The following is a 15,197-nucleotide window of genomic DNA, read 5'->3' as shown; positions in this document are numbered from 1 at the left end:
TTAAACTTTTGTTAACATTTTCCAGGACATTGTATGGTAAAATGAATGGTGTCATTCAAAACTACAACCTCGTTCTGCAAAAGACAAGCCCAAATCTGGCAGAAAGATCAAAACAATATATGGCTCTTGGGGGAAGATGAAGAAAAAAATCAAATGCCCAAAACAGAAAAATCATGAAGGGGTTTATAGAATGAAACCAATGACAACAAGCAGGGGCGTAATGAACGCGGTCGCCACTGCGATCGGGCCCAGCGGGTCTGAAGTCCTCTGACACCAGCAGAAACGTCAACTGGATTTGAATTCTTGGATGCACATCCAGCTGAAGTGTATTGCACTACACAGACCCATTGGGTCCGTGCGCGACAGCACACGCTGCCAGCCAATCAGAGGCCGGCAGCTGACGTCGGCGTGCACGTGACGGGGCGCATGGCAGTGACTTCATACTCTCCCATCGACGTCAGCTACTGGCTTCACAAGAGGTTGCCGCGAGGGAGTGAAGGGAAGGTGAGTATTTATTTTTTAATCAGTGGCCATACTAGTACATAGAAGACTATGGGCTGTGCATTATGCTTTACGGATGACTATGGGGTTCATTATATTTTATGGATGCCTATGGGCTGTGCATTATACTCAATGGATAACTATGAGCTATGCATTATACTTTATGGTGGACTATGAGCTGTGCATTATACTATATGGAGGACTACGGGCTGTGCATTATATTTTATGAAGGATATGGGCTGTGTATTATGCTAATATGGATGACTATGGGCTGTGCATTATACTACATGGATGACTATAGGCTGTGCAGTATATTATATTGAGGACTATGGGATGCACTATATTATATGGAGGTGCATAATACTTCTGCTATGTACTCCCCTGGCAGGGGCCGGCTGGCAACTTTTAACCTGGGGGCAAGCACACAGCTGTGGCCCATCGCCGCCGGCGCCAACACCAGTAACAGCTGATCAGCAGGGGTGCAAGTTTTCCCACCTACAAAGAATGGAGAGGTCTGTAATTTTTATAGTATGTACACTTCAACTGTGAGAGTCAGAATCTAAAAATAAAAACCAGAAAATCACATTGAATGATATTTACATAATTAAATTGCATTTTATTGCATGAAATAAGTATTTGATCACCTACCAACCGGCAAGAATTCTTGCTGTCACAGACCTGTTAGTTATTCTTTAAGAAGCCCTCCTACTCTGCACTCATTACCTGTGTTAATTGCACCTGTTTAAACTCATTACCTGTATAAAAGACACCTGTCCACACAATCAATCACACTTCAGCCTCTCCATCATAGCCAAGACCAAAGAGGCATCTAAGGACACCAGGGACAAAATTGCAGACCTGCACAAGGCTGGGATGGGCTACAGGACAATAGGCAAGCAGCATGGTGAGAAGGCAACAACTGTTGGCACAATTATTAGAAAATGGAACAAACACTAGATGACTGTCAATCTTCCTCGGTCTGGAGCTCCATGCAAGATTTCACCTCGTGGGGTAAGGATGATTCTAAGAAAGGTTAGGAATCAGCCCAGAACTACACGCGAGGACCTGGTCAATGACCTGAAGTGAACTGGGACCACCTTGTCAAACATTCCCGATAGTAACACACTACCCCATCATGGATTAAAATCCGGCAGGACACGCAAGGTGCCCCTGGTCACGCCAGCACATGTGCAGGACTGTGTGAAGTTTGCCAATGACTATCTGGATGATCCAGAGGAGGCATGGGAGAAGGTCATGTGATCAGATGAGACCAAAATAGAACTTTTTGGTATCAACTCCACTCGCTGTGTTTGGAGGAAAAAGAAGCATGAGTACAATCCCAAGAACACCGTCCCAACTGTGAAGCATGGTGAGGGAAACATCATACTTTGGGGGTGCTTTTCCGCAAAGGGGATGGGACGACTGCATCGCATTGAAGGGAGGATGGATGAAGTCAATTATAGCTAGATTTTGGCCAACAACCGCCTTCCCTCAGTAAGAGCATTGAAGATGGATTGTGGCTGGGTCTTCCAGCATGACAATGACCCGAAACACTCAGCCAGGGCAAGTAAGGAGTGGCTCCGTAAGAAGCATTTCAAGGTCCTGAAGTGGCCTAGCCAGTCTCCAGACCTGAACCCAATAGAAAATCTTTGGAGGGAGCTGAAACTCAATGTTGCCCAGCGACATCACTGAAACCTGAAAGATCTGGAGAAGATCTGTAGGGGAGAGTGGGCCAAAATCCCTGCTTTAGTGTGTGCAAACTTGGTCAAGAACCACAGGAAACGTCTGACCTCTGTAATTGCAAACAAAGGTTTCTGTACCAAATATTAAGTTCTGTTTTTCTATTGTATCAAAAACTTATTTCATGCAATAAAATGCAAATTAATTACGTAAAAATCATACAATGTGATTTTCTGGATTTTACTTTTAGATTCTGTCTCTCACAGTTGAAGCGTGCCTACGATAAAAAATTACAGACCTCTCCATTCTCAGAATCAAAGGCAAGTATATGATATTCTGTGACTACAGACATCCGATGTCATGTATAGCATAGTATGTGACTATTACATATTATTACAGAATACCAGTCACATTATATTATCCTGTATTTAACATATAACGTTGGATTTCAGTGCGCACAATAAACCACATACTGTGTACAGGGTAATGGGTAATTTGTGACTGGCATATGATACAATATGATGTTGTACTGATATGATGATACACAGACATCAGCCACATATTATCCTGTATATATCATCTGATATCTGTGCACACAGTATGCCACATACGGTATACAGGTGAATATGTGATGGTATATGATAAACTTATTACAGACATACAATGGTATATACAGTATATATGTGACTGTTGTATACTATGACTATATACATTGTATATACATCTCTATGACAGTGTTTATACTGTTTAACATCTGATGTCTGTATCACTGTGTATCATATACCAGCACTGTATGTACTGTACTGTGCACTGATACAAGGTGGAATATGCACTGGACTGATCAGGATACTGGCTACAGGACATAATACATGGCTGTATATATTTGTATATATACAGTGGTGGCCAAAAGTATTGGCACCCCTGCAATTCTGTCAGATAATACTCAGTTTCTTCCTGAAAATGATTGCAATCACAAATTCTTTGATATTATTATCTTCATTTAATTTGTATTCAATGAAAAAACACAAAAAGAATTGTCCTAAAGCCAAATTGGATATAATTCCACACCAAACCTAAAAAAGGGGGTGGACAAAAGTATTGGCACTGTTTGAAAAATCATGTGATGCTTCTCTAATTCGTGTAATTAACAGCACCTGTAACTTACCTGTGGCACCTAACAGGTGTTGGCAATAACTAAATCACACTTGCAGCCAGTTAACATGGATTAAAGTTGACTCAACCTCTGTCCTGTGTCCTTGTGTGTACCACATTGAGCATGGAGAAAAGAAAGAAGACCAAAGAACTGTCTGAGGACTTGAGAAACCAAATTGTGAGGAAGCACGAGCAATCTCAAGGCTACAAGTCCATCTCCAAAGACCTGAATGTTCCTGTGTCTTCCGTGCACAGTGTCATCAAGAAGTTTAAAGCCAATGGCACTGTGGCTAACCTCCCTAGATGTGGACGGAAAAGAAAAATTGACGAGAGATTTCAACGCAAGATTGTGCGGATGATGGCTAAAGAACCTCGACTAACATCCGAACAAGTTCAAGCTGCCCTGCAGTCCGAGGGTACAACAGTGTCAGCTGGGTCTCCCTCAGAGGTCATGGATCTTCCAGCAGGACAATGACCCAAAACATACTTCCAAAATCACTATAAAATGGTTTGAGAGAAAGCACTGGAGACTTCTAAGGTGGCCAGCAATGAGTCCAGACCTGAATCCCATAGAACACCTGTGGAGAGATCTCAAAATGGCAGTTTGGAGAAGGCACCCTTCAAATATCAGGGACCTGGAGCAGTTTGCCAAAGAAGAATGGTCTACAATTCCAGCATAGCATTGTAAGAAACTCATTGATGGTTACCGGAAGCGGTTGTTCGCAGTTATTTTGGCTAAAGGTTGTGCAACCAAGTATTAGGCTGAGGGTGCCAATACTTTTGTCTGGCCCATTTTTGGAGTTTTGTGTGAAATGATCAATGATTTGATTTTTGCTTCATTCTCTTTTGTGTTTTTTCCTTGCAAGCAAATTAAATGAAGATAATAAGACCAAAGAATTTGTGATTGCAATCATTTTCAGGAAGAAACTGAGTATTATCTGACAGAATTGCAGGGGTGCCAATACTTTGGGCCACCACTGTACTTGTGATGCCCTGTACCTGGTGAAGGATTGGTCCTATGCAGGGGTCTGTGTACTCAGGTCTGCAGTGGCTGCATTATCTTGGGCAGTGTGAGAAATGGTGGCAGTTTGAACCTTCATACAGATCGGGAGCAGATGACCTCACACTGGCAACCTGACCTGAATGAAGGGTCAAACTGCTGCAATAAATCCCACTGATACTCAACAGAGCGGCAATAAATAAAGTTCAGGATCTGGCCCCGGACTTGTGAGGAGATGAGCAGCTTCCTGTCACCTCCTCATTCTACAACCAACACAAATCTCCTGCCTCCATCACATTTCGGAGCTCATACTTACAAAGGTGCAACTGTGTCTGGCATCCTGCACTGCTCACACGCTGAAGCTCTTCTCCCGTGGGAGGAAGAAGGTCAGTGTGAGCCTGTGAGGAGAGTAGTGTCTCATGTGCTGCTGCCGCCCTGGCCGGTACATGCCCACATTTAGAGGTACAGTGCTGGCCGCAGCCTTTAAAGCAGCAGAGGTCTTGGCGGCCCCTAACAACTGCCTGGGGTCCGGCCTAGGGGGCATCTGCCCATCTGCCCCCCGGCCCAGTCTGCCCCTGACCCCTGGTGAGTATAATGGTTTATTTTTTTCTAAACATTAAAGAACAGTGGCAGAATGGGGGACATATACCAAGATGGGGGATATATATACCAGGATGGGGCCAGGATAAGGGACACATATACCAGGATGAGGAACATATATACCAGGATGGATGGTGCGCACATATATATATGTACAGTACAGACCAAAAGTTTGGACACACCTTCTCATTTAAAGATTTTTCTGTATTTTCATGACTATGAAAATTGTACATTCACACTGAAGACATCAAAACTATGAATTAACACACGTGGAATTATATACTTAACAAGAAAGTGTGAAACAACTGAAAACATGTCTTATATTCTAGGTTCTTCAAAGTAGCCACCTTTTGCTTTGATGACTGCTTTGCACACTCTTGGCATTCTCTTGATGAGCTTCGAGAGGTAGTCACTGGAAATGGTCTTCCAACAATCTTGAAGGAGTTCCCAGAGATGCTTAGCACTTGTTGGCCCTTTTGCCTTCACTCTGCGGTCCAGCTCACCCCAAACCATTTCGATTGGGTTCAGGTCTGGTGACTGTGGAGGCCAGGTCATCTGGCGTAGCACCCCATCACTCTCCCTCTAGGTCAAATAGCCCTTACACAGCCTGGAGGTGTGTTTGGGGTCATTGTCCTGTTGAAAAATAAATGATGGTCCAACTAAACGCAAACCGGATGGAATAGCATGCCGCTGCAAGATGCTGTGGTAGCCATGCTGGTTCAGTATGCTTTCAATTTTGAATAAATCCCCAACAGTGTCACCAGCAAAGCACCCCCACACCATCACACCTCCTCCTCCATGCTTCACGGTGGGAACCAGGCATGTAGAGTCCATCCGTTCACCTTTTCTGCGTCGCACAAAGACACGGTGGTTGGAACCAAAGATCTCAAATTTGGACTCATCAGACCAAAGCACAGATTTCCACTGCTCTAATGTCCATTCCTTGTGTTCTTTAGCCCAAACAAGTCTCTTCTGCTTGTTGCCTGTCCTTAGCAGTAGTTTCCTAGCAGCTATTTTACCATGAAGGCCTGCTGCACAAAGTCTCCTCTTAATAGCTGTTGAAGAGATGTGTCTGCTGCTAGAACTCTGTGTGGCATTGACCTGGCCTCTAATCTGAGCTGCTGTTAACCTGCGATTTCTGAGGCTGGTGACTTGGATAAACTTATCCTCAGAAGCAGAGGTGACTCTTGGTCTTCCTTTCCTGGGGCGGTCCTCATGTGAGCCAGTTTCTTTGTAGCGCTTGATGGTTTTTGCAACTGCACTTGGGGACACTTTCAAAGTTTTCCCAATTTTTCGGACTGACTGACCTTCATTTCTTAAAGTAATGATGGCCACTCGTTTTTCCTTTACTTAGCTGATTTTTTCTTGCCATAATGCAAATTCTAACAGTCTATTCAGTAGGACTATCAGCTGTGTATCCACCAGACTTCTGCACAACACAACTGATGGTCCCAACCTCATTTATAAGGCAAGAAATCCCACTTATTAAACCTGACAGGGCACACCTGTGAAGTGAAAACCATTTCTGGTGACTACCTCTTGAAGCTCATCAAGAGAATGCCAAGAGTGTGCAAAGCAGTCATCAAAGCAAAAGGTGGCTACTTTGAAGAACCTAGAATATAAGACATATTTTCAGTTGTTTCACACTTTTTTGTTAAGTATATAATTCCACATGTGTTAATTCATAGTTTTGATGCCTTCAGTGTGAATGTACAATTTTCATAGTCATGAAAATACAGAAAAATCTTTAAATGAGAAGGTGTGTCCAAACTTTTGGTCTGTACTGTATATATATGTAATTTAGTCAGAATGGCCTCAGGTCACCTCCAGCTCCTCTCCGCACAAGACACTGAGCATGTCCTGAAAACTAGTATAGAAGTCAATACATTTTTCTAGACTATTGTATTAAAATGTCTATGTGGATACTGTAAATCAAGACTGAATGCTGTTAAAGCAATGTAGCTGCACAGGCAAGATGTCTGCCTCCATAATAATGTAAAGAAACAAAAATAAAAAACAATCTATAATCAGAAAAATACATGTCAGTAGCTGGTTTAATCAGTATAAATATAGGTAATATGCTCTTTTTAATTATTGGAACTATGAGAAAAAAAGGCATGGAAATCTCATCATTCATGGCATCAAACTGCATAACATGTTATAGGAATCATTATATCGAGGAGGTTATGGCTCTCCTCTATCTTAAGTAATATCCTTATTGTAAATATAATCTTACTGATGACAGAGAGATTCCCATTTACTTTTATGACAGTGAGAGCGTCATAATCAATAATGATTAAGTGTCAAACTAAATATCTTTGGAAAGTGAAAGTGATGGAAATGAAGAAAGCACAATGTGCTGTGATCCTATTTGTACAGTGTGATAGAGAATAGCTGAGGTTCTGCACTCATGTAAAAGCTTGAAACCTATCCATTAACTCCCAAGTGCCTGACAATGGGCCGATGGTAACAGTCTCTGAATTATTTGATATTGATTTTACCTTTTTTCCTTTAACAAAGTCTTCACAAGAGCTGAGCAGCTTAATGCATCGTTTAAAAAGGGATTTTAAAGAAATCTAAACCTAATCTCAGCTTCTGAGGAAGAGTGCCAGTACGTCATTAAAACAATGGGATTGTAGAGCCGTTTCACAATGATGACATGAAATTTTGCATAGGACTTTTGGGTTCAACATTTTATTCAGCACTTTCTTTGTTGCTTCATAAAAGTAAAGATAAAGTCTGGTAGAGCAATCTGCATGTGCCACCCACTCTCTGCATTTCCTGCTGCTAAGTAACAGCCAAAACAAATACTGTTGGTACTGTATGGCAGCCATTGCTGCTATGGTGCTGTGCCTGTGGGGTGGTGTACCCTGGAGCCATGGGGCTTTGCCTTGGGTGCTCCCCCTGCTGGCGTTCCCTTGCTACAACAGTGGTCGGCACATTTCACCACACCTTTTAGGTCAGGGATCCACTGAGAGGTGGCAGTGGGCTTCACAGACTGATCAGAATGTTAAAGAGGTATTCCCATCTCCAAGATCCTATCTCAGTATGTAGTAGTTGTAAATATAATGATAATAATATTAGCAAATTCCTCCAATTAGAAATGTAGTATAGTTTTCTGATTCTATGTCTCTTTGCTCATGTGCAGGGCATTGCAGGACCCTAGGTATCCATGGTTACGTCCACCAATATAATGATGGTTAGCTAGTTGCTAGTGGTCCTAACCATGGATACCTAGGGTCCTGCAATGCCCTGCACATGAGCAAAGAGACATAGAATCAGAAAACTATACTACATTTCTAATTGTAGGTATTTGCTAATATTATTATTATTACACCTACTACGTATTGGGATAGTATCTTGGAGATGGGAATAACCCTTTAAACTAAGAATATTATTTTAATTTTTGTAAATTTTTGCTTAGCCACAATAGATCAATAGGTAATTTTTGTATATCATGTCCATGTATTTTCTCTACAGTAAAACATTATTTTTTGAATATTTAAAATGAGATTCTGTTAAACGCAGATTTTAATCCTAAAGGGCTACTGTACATTTAATTGTGTAATATAAAGGCAATCTGTCACCAGGTTTTTGCTATGTAATCTGAGAGCAGAATAATATAGGGGCATAGACCCTGATTGCAATGATGTATCACTTACTGGGCTGCTTTTTTCATAAAACCACTGTTTTATCTGCTGCAGATCTAGTAGTTCTCTGAATGCTGTGCTCTGTATAACCCTATCCACACCTCTGATTGACAGCTTTCTATGTACACTGTAAATTGGTAGATAGCTGCTAATCAGTGGTGGGGGAGGGATTACACAGACCAGGAGGACTACATGGCACAAGCCAACTAGTCCTCTAGTGATAATCTCTTGCTGGTAAAACATTGATTTTATTGAACTAGAACAAACAGCCTAGTAAGTGATACATTGCTATAATCAGGGTCTCTGCCCCTACATCATGCTGCTCTCAGATTAAATAGCAAAAAACAACTGCCAGGTTCCCTTTAATATTAAACATAAATATTGCTAATATAAGTTGTGGAACTCACAATCTACTTTTGTATTTTAGACACACACATTAATTTCATAAAAAAAACACTTGACTTCTATTCTACACTCACACAAACATAAAGAAATCATTCAAACTCTATATAAATGTTGCCCTTATCCAGAATCGAATCCAGGACCCAAGCTCTATTCTGAGACAAGCATTGCCTCTCATTTCCTGCATTTGTGGTCCCAGGGTCGGACTAGCGTGACAGGGTACCGGAGAAATGCACGGTGGGCCCCAGAGAGAAAGAGAAGAAAAAAAAGTTAAGGTTACTGGCCCTTTAAAAGCGCGCGCGGGTGGCAGGGACGCGTGCACGCAGACCTCACCCGCCGCAACGACCACCTGGCCAGCACATCCAGGCAAGTACTGGGGCGGGGGACTTTACGCTAGGGGCCCGTACTGGCACCGGGGCCCTCTCTCAAATACTCACCTCTCCCGTTCCCAGCAGCTCCAGTGTCTTCAGCGTCTTATGACTCTGCCTTCACTGAAGTGCGCCCTCTTTCTTGAGCACTGCAGAGTTAGAAGACGAGCTGAGTACACCGGACCTGCGGGGAACAGGAGAGGTGAGTATTTGATTTTTTTTTTATGTATGCAGCAGCCAGTACGCAGTATGGAGCACTATGATGTAAAATACTGATGAAATACTGAATGTGTGAACATGGCCAAAGGATAAGTGATAAGTTATTGATTGATGGGGGTCCGACTGCTGGGACCTGCACCAATCTGCAGAATGTGCAACTTTTATCCCATTAGTATGGAGCGGCATGTATGACTCGGACACTGATCCATTCATTCCATTAGGGGCTGCACTTGGATTTTCCTGGAAGCACCAAAGAGAATGAATAGAGCTGTGGTCAGACATCCCACCTGCCGCTCTATATTAAAATGGGGATAAAAGTGTCCTGTCAGGGATAAAAATTCCCCATTATTCCGATTGGTGCAGTTTCCAATGCTCAGATTCCACCGATCAATAAGTTATCACCTACCTAACCTGTGGATCGGTGATTACTTGTTTTCATAAAATAACCCTTTAATGCAAACTATCGTAATTGTACATCCCAGTTATAATGGTGCACAGTCGATGTGCAGGAATCGGCTGTGTTTTATAGTCGACGCTCCACTATAACAGGGATAAGGGATAACATGTATTTGCATATAGCTGTAGGGTGGGCCCCCAGAGTCTATTCCCCCTATGGACCCCAGACTCCCCAGTCCAACCCTGTGTGGTCCCCATATATACAGCTCAAGCATCAATTATGGGCTATTGAAAGCTCCTTCCACCATTCCTCCTTCACTGTTAGAATGTAGCATATATATAGATATTGTATGTGGTTGCAATACATACATATAAATCACATGGAGATGTTGTAGAATAATATACATCTGTAGATTGCATCTCTCTCTGCTTTACTGTGTTTCTTCTATGATGGTGGTTATATTCTTACTATACAAGCAATATTTGATGTACTTGGTTTCATTCCTGAGCTTCGCAGGAACTGCCATACCACACTAGTACTACCCAGGGAACCATAAACAACAAGACTATACATTAACATTGACTTCCATTATCTTACATGAAAGTGTGTCACACAGGGTTTAGTGCCTGTCAGCCTAATATACTATTGATTGCAAGAATAGGTCAGTACCTGTGACAAGAAGTAACACTATGTAACACTTACTAAGCCCTAATTGTAGGTGGCTGAAGCCCATCATCTCTTTCAGGAAGCATTACATTAGGCAGAAATAATATAAAAAGCATATATTTATGCTATTGCTAAGACACAGCTATAGACAGTCAACTAAATATCCTGATGTTTTTTTATATGGAAACAGACAGATAGACATACAGATAACTGGTGAGGAAAGTAACAATTTGCAGCTTTCAAAAATAAATATTTACATTAGGAAATCCAAGACAATTGCTGAAACATTTCTGACCAACAGAAACAATTTCCATTAGTTAAGAGATGATTATTGATTAGTTGGACTTGTGGACATGGGGACTTGTATATGGACATTTTTAAAGAGGTACTGAGCCATTTTTTATTAATATTAAGCCCCTTGACTCATATTATTTGTAACATATTAACCTTGTAGCGAACATCGTTATCAGACATCAGCTCTCTGTCTGTACATTTTCTTTTTGCTTCCTCCCCTACCCAGGAGACGTGGTATGATCAGACCATGTTCCTGCACAGTCAGACACGGCCATTACACAGTACACAGCAGGGGCACATTTATAAGATTATCTCAGCACAGGAACATTTTATTTAAACACATCTAATTGTGGAACTTATTATTCCAAGATCTACTGATTAAAATTAACTTTTGTCCGTGGGAAAACCCCTTTAACACGTCAATCTGGAATGTAACTACTGCTCATGTTCAGCCTGGCTGTGTTGGTCGGTCTCCATGGCAATGAGTTGTAAACAATGTAAGACACACCTATCAAAGAAGGAAATGACAACAGAAATAAACAGGAAGTCAACCGTAACTTTTTTTATTTTCATGCTGTCTAATTATATATTTTTTTTAACATGCGAATAACCTTTTAACACTAACACTGTCAATCACATGTAACCAAGTATATCCAAGCATTGTACAGTCAAGTAGAAAAACACATAAAAGATTAAAGGAAGGCAGAGAGATAAGCATAGAGTTAGAACTCACAGTATCTGCATCAGCATCAGGGACATTTAAGTGGGTCCATTTCCTCTCCGAACCTGGATGGGCATTCTTATAGAATGAATAAGAGTAGAAAGAGCAGAAATGTTAAAGAATTAGAAACATGCACCAAGAGAAAAGCTAAGAAAATAAGGAATCAATATAAAGTTAAACTGAATATCCGATTTAAATAAAAAGAAGTACCGACTGGTATTGATTGTGGGTGTTACAATAATATCTATCTTTAAAAGGGTTGTGCCCCCATAAATAATACATTTAATTAAGCAGAAAAGGTGAAAATAAATGGTTTTATAATTTACAGTTATTAAAAATGATGCTCCATTCAAAAAATAACAAGCTTTTATCTTCTGAAGTATGCTCCATGGCCAATCAGCTGGCCGAACATACGCAGTTCCTGTCATCATAAGAGTTCCCCCCAACTCCCCACCCCCAGTGTGCACAATGTATGCTCCCTGCGCACACACAGGTCTGACAGCGAGCGCAGGGAGCAGATTCCTGAGAAGCATGGAAGTGTGTCAGTGATTCTTCTCCCTGCGCTCACATAAGTCTGACCTCTGGGTGAGACCGTTCTGCTTCATCTGCGCGCTGTGCGAGCGCAGGGAGCATACGTTGTGCATATGTTTAATAACTGTAAATTACAAAACCATCTATTTCCACCTTTTCTGCTTAGTTAAATGTATTCTTTATGGTGGCACAACCCATTTAAATTAGTCAGTAAATTAATGCGGTGATCCCTTATTATTATTAGCCAAATATTTCACCGAGTAGTAAGTATGATAGCAATTGGAGAGAGTAGCCTAAGAAAGTAAAGAATTATATTAAGCAGTTTGTAAAAGTTAAAGACAGCCATGTATAAGAACAGTGCTCAATCATCTGACAAACACTTCATTAAAACCTATAATGATCAGATTGATTTTCTTTGATTAATTCTGTATATTCATGTCTAATAGTTGATAAAGATGTAAGAGAACTCTTATGCCTAATGCCACAGATGGAAATATTCTAAAGGTCAGACATTGTCACTCTGTTACCAGAGACATATGATTGTTCTCAGTTTTTATATACAGTTGAATCAGTAATTATAGTTACTTGCTTGCCTATAGCTGTCACTTAAGGCAACTTTTCAGGATATGTTATCATGAGGAAAAACACTATTTCTAGCCATTATATGACTTTTATCCTGTATTTTTTAACAGTTGTCCACTCTGCTGACTTTCTCTAATGTTCAGTTTTCTCTGCGTACGGAGGAGGAGACTAGAGTTTTGATGTCTCCCATGCATAGTATATAGAGACATGAGGGATCCCTACTCTTCTTGTATAACAGAACTGAGCGGTGTAGCTGTGAATCTAGTTCTGGGATGAGATAAATTACTTGTCAAAAGCTCCTTCTCTGCCTGTGTCAGTGCTTCGCACTGCTCAACCCTCCTCAACTCCATTGTTTCTCCATATGTTTTAATAGAAACTGTAACCTGTTTCTTCAGTAAGCAGGCAGACCATCTTGCTTTGCCCAAGATGAATTTGCGCAGTGTTTCAGAGTGATTGATGAGTTCAAGAATAAAGAAGTGGCTCATCAGTGGAGAAAGAAGCATATTTCTCTAAAAAGATATATTTCAACGTTTCTTATATTCACTTATGCTATTAATTTATGCAAAGTTTGTTAAAATAATAGTGACCATTTAATCTATAAGCAGCTTGTAGCAGCCTGGCATATCTACTTTCTTAGACTACTGTAGTGTTCATACATCAAAATGACAAACCCATCTGTACTACAGTGCATCTCTGGGCTCCACATATTTACAGATAATGGCTCATTACAAAATCTATTTTTGTAGAGAAGATTTGATTAGGAAGAACATTTGGACTTAAGCAATGTTATTCCTGCCAAAGTGAAGTTGTTTTACCTAAACACAAAAGTTAGTTAGTCATCACTGTGGCTGATCCAAACATATTAAATCTTTGTGTATTCATCTCAGACACTATTATTTCACTACTAAATATTTGACAAGACTAAAGAAATGCAGACATTCTGTGACTTGCATGTGGCTCAGATTTGGACAACTAGTATACCATGCTCCACAAAAGCTGTCTATGATTTAATTGATTTCAGTTTTCTATATTATTAATTAGCTATAATGTTTTATACAATCCTCAGTATTGAAATTGCAGTACCAAGAAGGAAAGGTTGTGTAATTATGGAAAGCACAGGATCGATAGAGATGTTAATATTATGCAAATGATGAAATAAATGGAAACAAAATTCTGAAAACATCACAAATTAATCAGTATGGTGCCTGAGCATCACAGAAATACAAACACTTACATGGGTTGGCTGCTGTCAATAAGATTATTAATAATTGCCTTGAGGAATGTTCTGCAATGCTGAATGCACTTGGGCAAACATCAAGATCCACTGCTGGCAGCTCCCTTTGCCATTGACGACCAACCAATGGCATCCCAGATGTGCTTCATGGGAGCCACTCTGGAGACGCTGCAAGCTAGAGTAGCAGATTTTGGCCATGCAGGCTGCTCACAGTAGCATGAGCAACATGAAACCTTGCATTGTCATGTGAAAAAATGACTAATGAGACACTTATTAGTTAGTTTTAGTTTTTCTTTAAGAAGCCCTCCTACTCTGCAATTATTTACTATATTAATTGCACCTTGTTACCTGAGCTTGTTACCTGTATAAAATACACCTGTCCACACAATCAATCACACTTCAACCTCTCCACCATGGCCAAGACCAAAGAGCTGTCTAAGGACACCAAGGACAAAATTGTAGTCCTGCACAAGGCTGGCATGGGCTACAGGACAATAGGCAACCAGCTTGGTGAGAAAGCAACAACTGTTGGCACAATTATTAGAAAATGGAATAAACACAAGATGACTGTCAATCTTCATCGTTCTGGGGCTCCATGCAAGATCTCGCCTCGTGGGGTAGGATGATTCTGAGAAAGGCCAGGAATCAGCCCAGAACTATCCGGGAGGACTTGAAGAGAGCTAGGACCACAGTCTCAAACATTACTGTTAGTAGCACACTATGCTGTCATGGATTAAAATCCTGCAGGACACACAAGGTCCCCCTGCTCAAACCAGCATGTGTCCAAGATCATTTGAAGTTCGCCAATGACCAACTGGATGATCCAGAGGAGGAATGGGAGAAGATCATGAGGTCAGATGAGACCAAAATAGAACTTTGGGGGTGCTTTTCGGCAAAGGGGACAGGAAGAATGCACCGTATTGAAGGGAGAATAGATGGGGTCATGTATTGCAAGATTTTGGCAAACAACCTCCTTCCATTAGTAAGAGCATTGAAGATGGGAAATTAATTTTTTTTTAAGATTCTGTCTCTCACAGTTGAAGTGTACTTATAATAAAAATTACAGACCTCTCCATTCTTTGTAGGTGGGCACCAAGTTACCCACCTACATCTAAATCCATTAAGTGGTTGTGGTAAGACAACCATGTCAGATGAACTAATCTCCCTATATGAACAATTTTTTTACCCAGATTAGACCCT

The 15,197-nt window shown here is 40.9% G+C and overlaps 1 protein-coding gene across 7 annotated transcripts in view; it reads right to left on the bottom strand.

The window, feature by feature from the left end:
* The window catches only part of SYTL5 (synaptotagmin like 5), a 483,329-nt gene that overhangs the window by 67,997 nt on the left and 400,135 nt on the right, over window positions 1–15,197 (bottom strand). For 6 of the 7 annotated variants that reach the window (XM_073667280.1, XM_073667282.1, XM_073667283.1 and 3 more), the window contains exon 13: window positions 11,663–11,728. The exons of the other annotated variant lie outside the window; for it this stretch is intronic. In XM_073667280.1, the coding sequence (XP_073523381.1) occupies window positions 11,663–11,728 (66 nt within the window). The remainder of the gene's footprint in view (window positions 1–11,662; window positions 11,729–15,197) is intronic. 7 annotated transcript variants of the gene reach the window in all.

This window comes from Phyllobates terribilis, unplaced genomic scaffold (assembly GCF_046119375.1).
Source record: "Phyllobates terribilis strain yellow unplaced genomic scaffold, ASM4611937v1 Scaffold_2__4_contigs__length_985480577, whole genome shotgun sequence".
Classification (NCBI taxonomy): Eukaryota; Metazoa; Chordata; class Amphibia; order Anura; family Dendrobatidae; genus Phyllobates; species Phyllobates terribilis.
The sequence above is the reverse complement of the archived record's forward strand: the minus strand, read 5'-3'. Positions and strand labels throughout refer to the sequence as shown.